This window comes from Saccoglossus kowalevskii, chromosome 12, assembly GCF_978046115.1.
Source record: "Saccoglossus kowalevskii chromosome 12, keSacKowa6.1, whole genome shotgun sequence".
NCBI lineage: Eukaryota > Metazoa > Hemichordata > Enteropneusta > Harrimaniidae > Saccoglossus > Saccoglossus kowalevskii.
This window is the reverse complement of record NC_140652.1, coordinates 19403814-19415824: the sequence shown is the minus strand read 5'-3', so window position 1 is coordinate 19415824 and position 12011 is coordinate 19403814. Positions and strand designations below refer to the sequence as shown.

Below are 12011 nucleotides of genomic sequence, written 5' to 3'. Positions count from 1 at the left end.
ACACTGTTTCCCCCAAAATAAGCATAATCCGATGTTCATAAAAACAAATAAAATGTGAAAATATATTGATTCGAGTTGTGGATAACAGTAGCAGACGACTCAACCAAAGTTTACGTCGTATACTGACACCGTACGTACGTACCTGAATTTGATTCTAAAACTACTTCAGCAACTTTCTTATGTTGGCGGTTCGCCTGGATCACTGCCAGTCTTCTTCTCTTCTCTTTCTCGGTCAAAAATCCTTTAAATTTGCGTACATTCGGTGATCGCGAAGTGTACTTGTTTGTTGTGGCAGCCATCTTGAAAGTCTGCTTCAAATGCGCAGAACGTATGCGCAGTGCATTTCCGCGCATACAACCTTAAGTTGTATAGGATTTTTAGGTGATAAATAAACGTAGACAAGATGGTTACAGCAATTGCGAATAATGGTCTGATCATATAGACGTGTATTTATTATCTTTCCTATGACAAATGTATCAGAAACGTTTGCTTGTACCTTGATATATTTTGTGAAATACAGATGCGACAAAATGTATGGACAAATAATATTTCAAATAATATATACTATTTTTACATATTGTTCTAAATGCCAAATATACCAGCAAACTGTGCTTGTATCCATGGCTTTGCTACATTTTGTGAAATACGCAATTCAACTTAAATAATCAAGTCGTGACAGAATCTAAATATACTTAAAATATATTAATGTATACAACTGGAAAATGCTTCTAGTGAATGTTAATAATATTAAATACTATAGTTACATATTATAATCAAAAATAATTCTAACAAACTAGTGATCAATTTTGCATAATTTATTTGTCCTAATAAATATAAAATATAATTAGGGCAATGCCTGACTATTACACTAAATGGATATCGTTATTGCTGTGTACATTATGCAGGACACAAATAAATAATAATATCTCATTTTATCGGTTTAAATAGCATATATATATATATATATATATATATATATATATATATATATATATATATATATATATATATATATATATATATATATATATATATATATTGTAATCCTACGTAGGCGGTCGAATTAAAATATGCCACACTGCGTTGTGACGAGTTATATGTGTGTTTGTTGTTCGTGGTGATCCGGCGTGTTGCTGAAACAATGTTGAGCGTTCGTGGATTCTTCAAAGGGTAGGGCTAGGACAAGATATTGAACATAATCGATACATATTTACAGAGAGAACTGTTTTGGTCTCAGTTATCGCTTCTTCGGATACAACACATTCGTATGTGTAAAGATGGGTGGACATTATTCATACCCGAAGCTTGATTTATCCACGAAGACTGTAATCGTGACTGGAGCGAATTCAGGTAAGATATTGTATGTTGCGATTCATCAAGGAGTTATGGGACATAACGCCGACATTTTATGGAGTTACTTCACAATATTTTATTTTATTATATTACAGGAATTGGTTTTGAAACGGCAAAACAATTGAGTATGATGGGGGCAAAGGTCATATTAGCATGTAGATCAGAACACAGAGCTGAACAGGTGAACATTAGAATAACCAATCATATCAGATAAAAATAATTTGAATAATTCCAACAATAGATGGTCCTAGAATATATATTGTCACTCTATAGAAACTGTCATATATTATAAATGTTCACATATATAGTCATGGAATATGTATACAGATATATCCTCGGGGGCGGAGCTACGTCACAAGACGTTCCACATTGCTAGGACGCGCACCACTATACATGCATTTCTATGGACTCTGTGCGCGCTGCTGTGGAACGCCGGTCAAGCCGGTGAAAATTCGAGAAAACAACACAAACTCAACTTTGAAGTAATCCTGAACAACCAAATTTATATATGTTACACACATAGGGTTAATCTTGTTACACTGTTCAGGGGAGTCTCAACAACCACCCCAAAGTACCGTTTTCTAGAATATTTTATATATTGTCATATAATATATATGACTAGTCTATATATATATTCATATATTACAGATAACCATATATTATAGATTGTCATGAAATATAGAGGGCGTCATAATATGGGTGGTCGTGGTATAGAATATAGATTATGGTGTAATATAGATAATACAGGTTATCTTCTATATATTGTCATATAATATAAATGGTATTATAGTAAAGATTGTCATGAAATACAGATAGCATAATCTACAGATTATTGTATAATATAGTGGTTATATGGTATAGATTTCCATATGTATAGATGGTGATATATCATAAATTTCCATTCAATATAATAATAATAACTTTATTACGCCGTATTGTGAAACTACATCTCAATTTTAGCTAATTGTAATAAAAGTATAACAAAAAGAAGTAACTAAATCACATACAAGACACACTACTACTAGGTACAGTACTAAGAGAAGAACATTTTCATTGTGCTTGGAAGTTAGCATGTAAAGTATAAGATGATTTAAGATAGGTAATAACATGTTTAATGAGTTTTATTTCTGATGTATTCATGATATACTTAAATTTTTCAATATTACTGGCAGACTGGAAATCTGGGAATTGTTCAGTGAAGACCATATATAGTTTTTCACGATCTGTATTATAGAGTTTACAGGATGTAATGAAATGTATTTCATCTTCAAGTATGTTACAGATCCTGCAAACTCTGTTGTCAACTGGTGTTTTTGGTCTCTTGTAACGTCCTAGCTCTATTTCTAATCTGTGGTTGCTAAGTCTCAGTTTAGACATAAGCTTAATTTCCTCTCTCTTATTCAACAGGTATAAATAAGGTGATGTGCTAATGTCATCTTTTAATAAAGAATATGTTCTCATTTTTGAATCTGGTCTTTTGATGTCCTGAAGCCATGAATTTACATAATGATCTTTGGCCAACTGATAACAAGTTTGTTTTTGTACAGACTGAATGTTAATTTTGTAAATTTTACTAATCTTAATTAGACTAGCTAGTCATGTATTTTTATAGCAGTTTTGTTGCAGTTCCTTAATAGCATAGTATGTAAAGCAGATAGGTCCATTGTTCAAAATATTTTGATAATATTTGATTGCCTGGTAATGGATTCTTGCAATTAAGGGTAATCTACCCATTTCCATCCTACAACCAATCACACTTGTTTTATTGTTGACACACAGAGTCTGACGACAAAAATTTAAGTGAAACTTCTCTATGTCAGTCTTGTCCCATTTACCAGTCTCTAAAACAGCCCAAACTTCAGATCCATACAATAAAATTGGTAATTGCAATGAGTCAAACAGTTTGGATTTCAACTTAATATTGTTAAACTTTTCACTGTAGATGTTACCAATTGAATATTTGGTTTTCCTTGCCTTATCAGTAAGTCTCAGTAATATATGTAGTCACGGTATATAATATACTGGAAATGAATTCATAACAAGATATAGAAACCACATGGCCTCGTTTCGTAAAATTCTTGCTCCCTGTAGCCCGTTGCGATGCATTTTATGATTGAAGGAAAAATGTATCATAATGTTTAGACCTCACCACTCCACACTGAACACAGGGAAATGAACTCGGATCATCATGCCGACACAGATCAAAAGTTTATTATGTAACACTTAAACCTGTACGTTTTTATTTTAATTAATATGCTAATTTGCGAAGTTCATACTGTATGTACGTCAGAGCAGAGGAATGTAAATCGTCATATAATATATATGGTCATATAATGTAGATAACTATATATATGTATTAATAGGCTATTACGAAAATGAAAACGGAATATATTGATCGCCAGACGCAGGATACGCAACTTAACATGATGAAAACGAGGAAGTCTTACAATTTCCTGAATGACCAGTCGAATCCAGATGACTTAAATGTACGCATGTTTAAATTGAGTAAATCAGATTGTCAATATCGATGTCAATGCAAAAATGTATAATATGGAATGGTTTAAATCAACAGTGAGACTAATATCTGGATAATGTACACATTGTATGTCTTATCATGGTGTATATTCTGCAAGTATCTCACCATGACAGCTTGGCTGATTCAGTAGTTCAATGTACGGTAATGCGCACAGTATTGCATTGGTGTGTGTTAAATATGTGTTATATTATGCTATGAAAGTTGAGTTACACTTTATAAAAATCTTTTATAATATTTGTTACAATATCCCATGCAATGCGATTGCAAATAATTATAGTATTTTGAAATTTGTTTGATACGTTTAGTTTAGAGAAACAACAATTAAGTGTTTTTATTAATTCATGCTCAGTGTACATTTCTTGCACACGTCATTGACATAATTTGAATATGCTACATGTATTCCGCTTAACGTGATACGTATACGTGACGTCCGCACATTAGTGAGCTTCACATGAAGTACAACTAGTCATTAGAGTGATATTTACGTCACCAAATAGTAGTAATGACCTTTGACTGAAATACTTAATTAATCGCAATCACATAACGCTTGCGGATACTAGTAAAGAATATAACCAGTATTACTTCTCATTGTACAAATTGCGAATTAATTTTAGACCAAACAAATATTATTTTAATCAACTTGTTTTGTTTTGTTTCTTGTCGATATTTAGAACTCACACTTCTATACTGGAGATCTTAACTGAAATTATTGTGTGAAACATTTATCAGTATTTCGGTTTGCGTATTTTTGAATTATAATGTGGGTTGTGTGATTATATATTCGCAATGTGCATATAATACTTCTGCATAGGATTGCCGTGATTTTATGCAAATTAATTAAATTACATTTTGCGTTTAATTATAAAGCCCAAATATAAAACCAGTTTTACATCTGCAATAAAACAGTGAATGTGACTGTTGCTTTTCAAATCTCGAATATGGAATTCGCTTTAATTTAATTTTTTTAAATATTTTATTTTGTTAATGTTAGTCGACTGTCGACTGTGTTCCCATTCAGTGCTAAGTGTGCCCATTCATTGCTAAGTGTTCTTATCCATTGCTAAGTGTTCCCATTCATTGCTAAGTGTTCCCATTCATTGCAAAGTGTTCTTATCCATTGCTAAGTGTTCCCATTCATTGCTAAGTGTTCTTATCCATTGCTAAGTGTTCCCATTCATTGCTAAGTGTTCCCATTCATTGCTAAGTGTTCCCATTCATTGCTAAGTGTTCCCATTCATTGCTAAGTGTTCCCATCCATTGCTAAGTGTGCCCATCCATTGCTAAGTGTTCCCATTCATTGCTAAGTGTTCCCATTCATTGCTAAGTGTTCCCATTCATTGCTAAGTGTTCCCATTCATTGCTAAGTGTTCCCATCCATTGCTAAGTGTTCCCATTCATTGCTAAGTGTTCCCATTCATTGCTAAGTATTCCCATACATTGCTAACTGTTACCATTCATCGCTAAGTGTTCCCATACATTGCTAAGTGTTCCCATTCATTGCTAAGTATTCCCATACATTGCTAACTGTTACCATTCATCGCTAAGTGTTCCCATTCATTGCTAAGTGTTCCCATTCATTGCTAAGTATTCCCATACATTGCTAACTGTTACCATTCATCGCTAAGTGCCCCACTTTTTGCCAAGTGTTCTTATTCATTGCTCAGTGTCTCCATTCATTGCTAAATGTTCCAACTCATTGGTAAGTGTTTGCCATTACTTGATTTTGCGCACTGCATACACATTGACACTAAACAGTGTCGACACGTGTAACATTTGTGTATATTCTTTCACAGCTTGCGTATATGAACTTGGACCTCAGCTCGTTAAAGTCTACGATGGACTTCATAAATAACTTCAAAATGAAAGAATGCTCTCTTAACATTCTTATCTGCAATGCTGGCATAAGCTGTCCCCCGAAAGGTGTGGTTTGTTTGCTCTTATCATTTTTTAGTTTTTTAGCCTACTTCTCTGTGAATTTGAGTAGTTTTTCACTGACATAATATACAACGAGAATGATAATGTTCCTGACGCATTTCATCATTAACAATACAAACATTGGATAAATCAGAAATACTGCACCTAATCACTACCTGCATGTCTTCCCCTCGCCAGGTCGAGTCACCCACGCAGTACATTTTTACTATAATTTGACATAGTATTTACCTTGCCGTTTATTCGGTGTTATTTGCTTACTTCCTGACTTTCTATGTCAACAGCAACTATGAGTTTATAATATGTTGATCCTTGGCTTGTAAATAAATGCTGCAACAAAGATTATTTTCTTTAGAGTTGAACTTGACCGTCATAATTTTTACATATTTGTACATATCTCAAATCATAATTAAATAACATTTGATTAATGAATGTACAATTATTTATAAATAATAAAATGTACATAAAGATATTAAATATATATAATAGTATAAATCTTAGTATTTATAAATAAAACAAACATGTTAACTCTTGACTTCTATCTAATTGATTTGAAATATCATTATTGAAAAATCAGAGAATTGTTTACATATAATAAGCTTACATCTATAAAACAAATCGCTATATAAATAAATGCACAAACGGCACCCCATACCATGCATGGTAATTCTTCACGTCATATTGCATTTAAACTTTGAACAGACAGCGTTAAGGTAGAAGCCTAGTCATAATTTTTGACAAAATTGGTCATAAATCGCATCGCAATGTTCATTAGTTTATTATGTACAATCACGAAGCTAATGTCCTATGGTACAATGAAATATGACTATGTTGTGTGTTACAGTTATGCTTTTTGAGAAACTTGTCCTAATACTTTTTGAAAATTGCTATTTTTAGAACAATTCCATAGAACAGTGTTAAAGAAAAATTGCATTTTTTGACACTTTTTAAAACCCAGATTTTTTAAATAATTAAGAACAACAAAAAGTACCCCTTCATTAACTATATATGATTTTTTCAGCCTATGTCACCAGGCTAGATTTTGAGATATTGTATAATATCTGTGCCATAGGAACCTGTGGTAAAAGTGTTATAATAGTGTCAAAATGGCGACTTTCCACTAAAATACAACCATCAATTTCTCGAAAAAAAGGCTGGTGACCCCCAACTTTTTTAGGTCAATCCCCTCATATTACCTTGGAGTACATTTTATTACAAAATGAATAAATTCTGGGTTTTTAAATTTATGAGTAGGCTTCTACCTTAATGGGATAAAAGCTAATGAAACAAAACAGTATTGTATTGTAACAACCTGTGTATTGAAAAGCTGTATGGGGAACAGTTAAAAATAGCTACTAAGTATGGGCATATAATTAATTTGCATTTTCAATTTAGCCTAGGATCATTCTTAGAAACCTAAATGTTACAGTTGCCATCCTTCCATATATATTTGTTTAATACTTCTTTTTATACAACAGAGTTAACTGAGGATGGTTTTGAACAACAGTTTCAAGTGAATTATCTGAGCCATTTACTTCTGACGTTACATTTAATGCCGATATTGATAGCATCAGGACCCGGAAGTAGGATTGTTAATGTTTCGTCGATGTCCTATCTCAGAGGGGAATTCGATTTGGGGAATATTCAGGGTCAGCAGTTGTATGACAGACTGAAATGTTATGGCAACTCAAAGCTATATCAGGTAATAAACAACTATACTGTCATGATTGGTGGTTGTTGTTGTTGTTGTTGTTGTTGTTGTTGTTGTACTATATTAGATGACATCAGGGTGGATGGCACATATCAACGGATTTCCTTATCTTTATGAAGTGCTTTTATTGTTAAGTGGTAGTGTTAGTTACTAACTTCAGAGATAACAAATAAGGTCACTTAAATACACAAAACGGGTTAAAACACCCATGCAAAATGGTGACTCATTCATCATTGGTTTCTATTTGTAAACAGTCACGTTCTCGTCATAGTTCAATAGACACAAATAGTAATGGTTACATGCCATCGAGAAACAATGATTTAACTGTCGCGAATTAGTGAGTTTCGAACATTCAAACTATTGCGGCGAGTACGCGTAGTTTTGGTATGGAACTCATACATTCTTTGTTTACATGAAAATCGAACACGCACTGCGCGACAACCACCGCCCTTTAATTGTAGTCAATGTGTTGCATATACTGCTTTTTTATACTTCGATCTCGTCTACTAGGCCATAACATGCATTCCAAATTCAAGACAGCTGTGGTACAGAAGACCACGTGACCATGATTTAATTAATTGATCTGATCGTAGAAATATCACTCTGCGTGGGAGTTTGACGTCAATTGCGCCGTAAACAACGTGTGTTACGTACAGATCAAACACGTGACTACTACGGCGCTTTTTCGTCATTTTTGGAGCTCGTTCGTTATAAAGAAACAATAAAAAAACATGGCCCCCTTCTTTTACACATCTGTGTACATATTTCTGTAGATTATGTCAATGTTTTGCTTGCAACGAAGACTGGACGATTCAGAGGTGACAGTGACGTCATTACATCCGGGTAGCGTGGATACAAACATCGCACAAAGCTTTCAAGATCATTGGTTTCAGTATATCTATAAAGGCTACAGGAATCTTGGTAAATACTTGAATAATAATTACAATGTTTTACATTAAAATACGTGTAGAAAAACAATTGAAAATATGCTAATTTGAATACAGAACAAATTTTCATACAATTTCGCGTTATGATGATGTTTCCGTTAACGGGACAGTACAGTACAGTACACACCTCGTATTGCCCTGTATGAAAAAAGAAAAATCTCGGAAACTTTTAAGCCTAGTTATAATTTTTGATAAAATTGGTCATAAATTGCATGACAATATTCATTAGTTTATTATTTACAATCATGAAGTTAATGTCCCATGGTACAATGAAATATCATTATTTTGTGTGTTACAGTTAAGTTTGAGAAACGTGTCCTAATATTTATTTTTAGAACAATTCCATAGAACACAATGTTACAGAAAAAATGCATTTTTTGACACTTTTTAAAACCCAGATTTTTTAAAAAATTCATAATAATAAAAAGTATTCCATCATCAACAATATACGATTTTTTCACATTATCTCTGCCATAGGAACCTATGGTAAAAGTGTTATAATAGTGTCAAAATGGCGACTTTCCACTGAAAAAACAGCAATCAAATTCTCGAAAAAAAGGCTGGTGACGCCCAGCTTTTTTTAAGTCAATATCCTTATTTTAAGTCAATATTGCCTTGGAGTACAGTGTATTGCAAAATGAATAAATTCTGGGTATTGTAATTTATGACTAGGCTTCTACCATAAAGGGCGGTGGTCGTCGACGCGCAACCAAAAAATTCTGAATACACGTAGCATATGCATGCATACACCCTTGGCTTGTCAAAAATTGTTTTCGTATCAAGTGGTCGTCTCTGGATTGAGACCTACATTTGTTTCACGATTTGATGACTTCCCCCAATTTGGAGAATACTAGTACTATTGCTAATAGAGGCCACGCAGGTCACAGTTTCCTGCGATATGTGCAAGGTTGCTTTTTAGAAATATTGTCCATTATGATTGTTTTATTCCGTATTAAAGGTTGATCACATAAAAAATGTGCGTATATTGGACCACGAATTTGTTGCTTGTCTTGTTTAATGTTAAAAATCCATTTGATCTGGGAAATCTTTACCATTAAAATCAAAACATGGATATTGTTAAATATGGTTGATTAAGCAGTCTTGCCAAAAGACTCGGTAAAAAAACAACACCCGGACCCATGTGTACACATCTTGTTGTAACATTAACTGGAATTATGAAAATGTTCGCTTCCAGTAAGAAAGATAGTCTATATGTTTGCACTATTCGAGGTTCAATTGTTTTACTTATTCATATTTGTGAATTGCTGCGACTGTTTCGACTGTGAAATTTCAAATTAAATACATTAAATCAATTGCAGCGCCCTCTAGTGAAACACTTCTGTGATCTGAAAGGTACGGTGATGGGTATAGGCAACTCGCAATGTCGTTCGAATTTTCACTCTGTTTGATTGTAATAGTAAAAAGCCGTTTGTCATTTGGGGTCACAGTCAGCTGGCGTACACGTGGTAATACAATAAATGCGACCAATTTACTGATATTTACCTTCTTCAATCCTCTAGCCAAGCAAGTCATTTCCTTATGTTTGGCGAGGATTAAAGATGGCCGTCCCATTTAGTAAGTATTGGTAAATTAATTTGTGTTATATTATCATTTATACGCCAGCTGATTGGTTTTAGAATGTAGTAAAGCAAACCCCCGAGACCCTTCATAGATAGAGGGCGCGATTTGTGGGGCATGTGCACTGAATGAGTTAAGAATATCTTTCTTTGGATGTGGTATGTGGTGGTTACACCCCCTATACATTAAATGCTTTCGGGACGCAAACTTGCTTGGGTAATTATTCAATTTCATCTATTTGTTATTGTCAGTGACAACTAGAACGTTTACAATGTATAATCAAAAACTGTTGACATCGTTAGTATTTCAAATATATATATACCAATGACATTTCATGATGGATTTAGCTCGTATATGATAATTCGCTCAACTCTCATCCTCGTTCAAGGCCTATTTATTGATGCAGAGAAAGCTGCTGCGGCGTGCATAGACGTAGCAGTGAACCCTGAATATGATGGTGTCAGTGGAACCTATTTTGAGCATGGTAAAAGAAAGATTCCAAGCGCCCTCTCGAGGTACGTATACGTGATCTCGAACTTTCCTATACTGTATTTGTAATCAGTATCGCCTAAGTTTTGTTCATTTCTATTTTTTTTTTTGGCACAAAGAATTGATTTTTCCAACCAGACTTATTTTGCATGAATATTGTCAAAATGCTTATTCGTCAACTTATATTTAAGCTGTAATGCCCATTATTACCCATAGATCTTAGTTAAACAAGACTTATGATATACCTTACACACAAATGGCTGCCGATATCTCATCATCAGTGAGAGCTCCGCGAGACTTGTTTATGCCTCGAAAATACTATTCCGCTTTCTCCTATATCATCTGTTATATTCTAAATGTTATAGTCACACGGTCAAGGAGTGACCACAGTGACAGAAGAAAGTTGAATACTGCTTGAAGGGCAAAACAAAGTTTCGTGGATTTCTCGTTCTTAACGAGATCTCAGCGGTCATTTCTGTCTATTAAAATTCTTGAGTTTATTCGTTAACATGTCACATTAAACAAACTATTACAGTCAAAATGCAATTTTTCGAAATTGCATTTTTTACACTACATACAAAGTTGATATATTACTGTTCTATGTTGCATAGAGGAAGGTGATTTGTATATTTCTCTGCGGTGTTTTTCATTTATTATTTAACCATGATTTCTGTAAGCAAAATTACATTCTACTAAAGGGTTTCTTTATCCCACCCATCAGTATTTTGTGCGCATTAACAATAGTATATGAATATATATATATATTCATATCCATTATTATTATTGGTGAAATCAATGTCACATAAATTGATACTCAAGCACAAGGTCATAACAGTTGACACTATGTTTTTGACAATACAGTGTATTTTCGCGGTAATTCAATTTATTATATATTTTATTTCTTTGTTCTATTTCAGAAGTGTCAAAAAACAAGAGGAATTGTGGGAGTACAGTATGCAATGTCTGAAGGGATATTATCAACAACGTGGTTACCTAATATGGTAGCATAAAAACTGTAATTTAATTCTTTGCAACAATGAACTTTAAAGGAACACTGATAGATAACACGTTACCATGTTACATGTTACCAAAAAACAATTGTCTTCCAGATGACATCAGCAGTTGTACATGCTCTCGAGCTCAGAGCGCCGTATGATTGATTTCTCATGATATGGGGTATGATACGATTGGCACAAGAACACATAATACACATTATTATAAGCCTGAGTTGGTCAATAATTGTGGTTGTTATTGTCACAATGAGGACATAGAACACTGTCCTCTTTTTTTTAAATCACTGGCGTGATAAGATTTGATAAAATTGCACCCTCTAGCGACAATATGCTTCAGAACAGTAACAAAAAATAGATGGGCAACGGTAGTACAAATCTACAACTATATTTGGTTATGTAGCACTCGTCATTTAGAATAATGTAAATATACTAAAAGCAGTATTTTTATCAGT

At 33.5% G+C, this 12011-nt stretch overlaps 2 protein-coding genes across 2 annotated transcripts; both read left to right on the top strand.

The window, feature by feature from the left end:
- The first annotated feature begins 1277 nt into the window (after positions 1-1277).
- On the top strand, positions 1278-1573 carry LOC144358886 (WW domain-containing oxidoreductase-like). The gene is made up of 2 exons (XM_078012289.1): positions 1278-1350; positions 1449-1573. The coding sequence occupies exons 1-2, from the start codon at positions 1278-1280 to the stop codon at positions 1565-1567; spliced, it is 192 nt and encodes a 63-aa protein (XP_077868415.1). The 3' UTR covers positions 1568-1573.
- A 2156-nt stretch (positions 1574-3729) lies between these two features.
- Positions 3730-11773, top strand: LOC146735604 (retinol dehydrogenase 14-like). Its single transcript, XM_085506169.1, has 6 exons — positions 3730-3839; positions 5683-5809; positions 7300-7523; positions 8306-8453; positions 10446-10572; positions 11464-11773. Exons 1-6 carry the CDS (start codon positions 3777-3779, stop codon positions 11549-11551), a joined length of 777 nt encoding a protein of 258 aa, XP_085362295.1. The 5' UTR covers positions 3730-3776; the 3' UTR covers positions 11552-11773.
- Positions 11774-12011: the final 238 nt, after the last annotated feature.

What these genes read in the sequence shown, in the direction of transcription:
- LOC146735604 (XM_085506169.1), top strand. Translation starts at nt 3,777, where the DNA reads ATGATGAAAACGAGGAAGTCTTACAATTTCCTGAATGACCAGTCGAAT. An exon ending in GCAACTCAAAGCTATATCAG is followed by an intron (nt 7,524 to 8,305) that starts GTAATAAACAAC and finishes ATATTTCTGTAG; the next exon opens with ATTATGTCAATGTTTTGCTT. An exon ending in TAAAGGCTACAGGAATCTTG is followed by an intron (nt 8,454 to 10,445) that starts GTAAATACTTGA and finishes TCCTCGTTCAAG; the next exon opens with GCCTATTTATTGATGCAGAG.
- LOC144358886 (XM_078012289.1), top strand. Translation starts at nt 1,278, where the DNA reads ATGGGTGGACATTATTCATACCCGAAGCTTGATTTATCCACGAAGACT. An exon ending in CGTGACTGGAGCGAATTCAG is followed by an intron (nt 1,351 to 1,448) that starts GTAAGATATTGT and finishes ATTATATTACAG; the next exon opens with GAATTGGTTTTGAAACGGCA.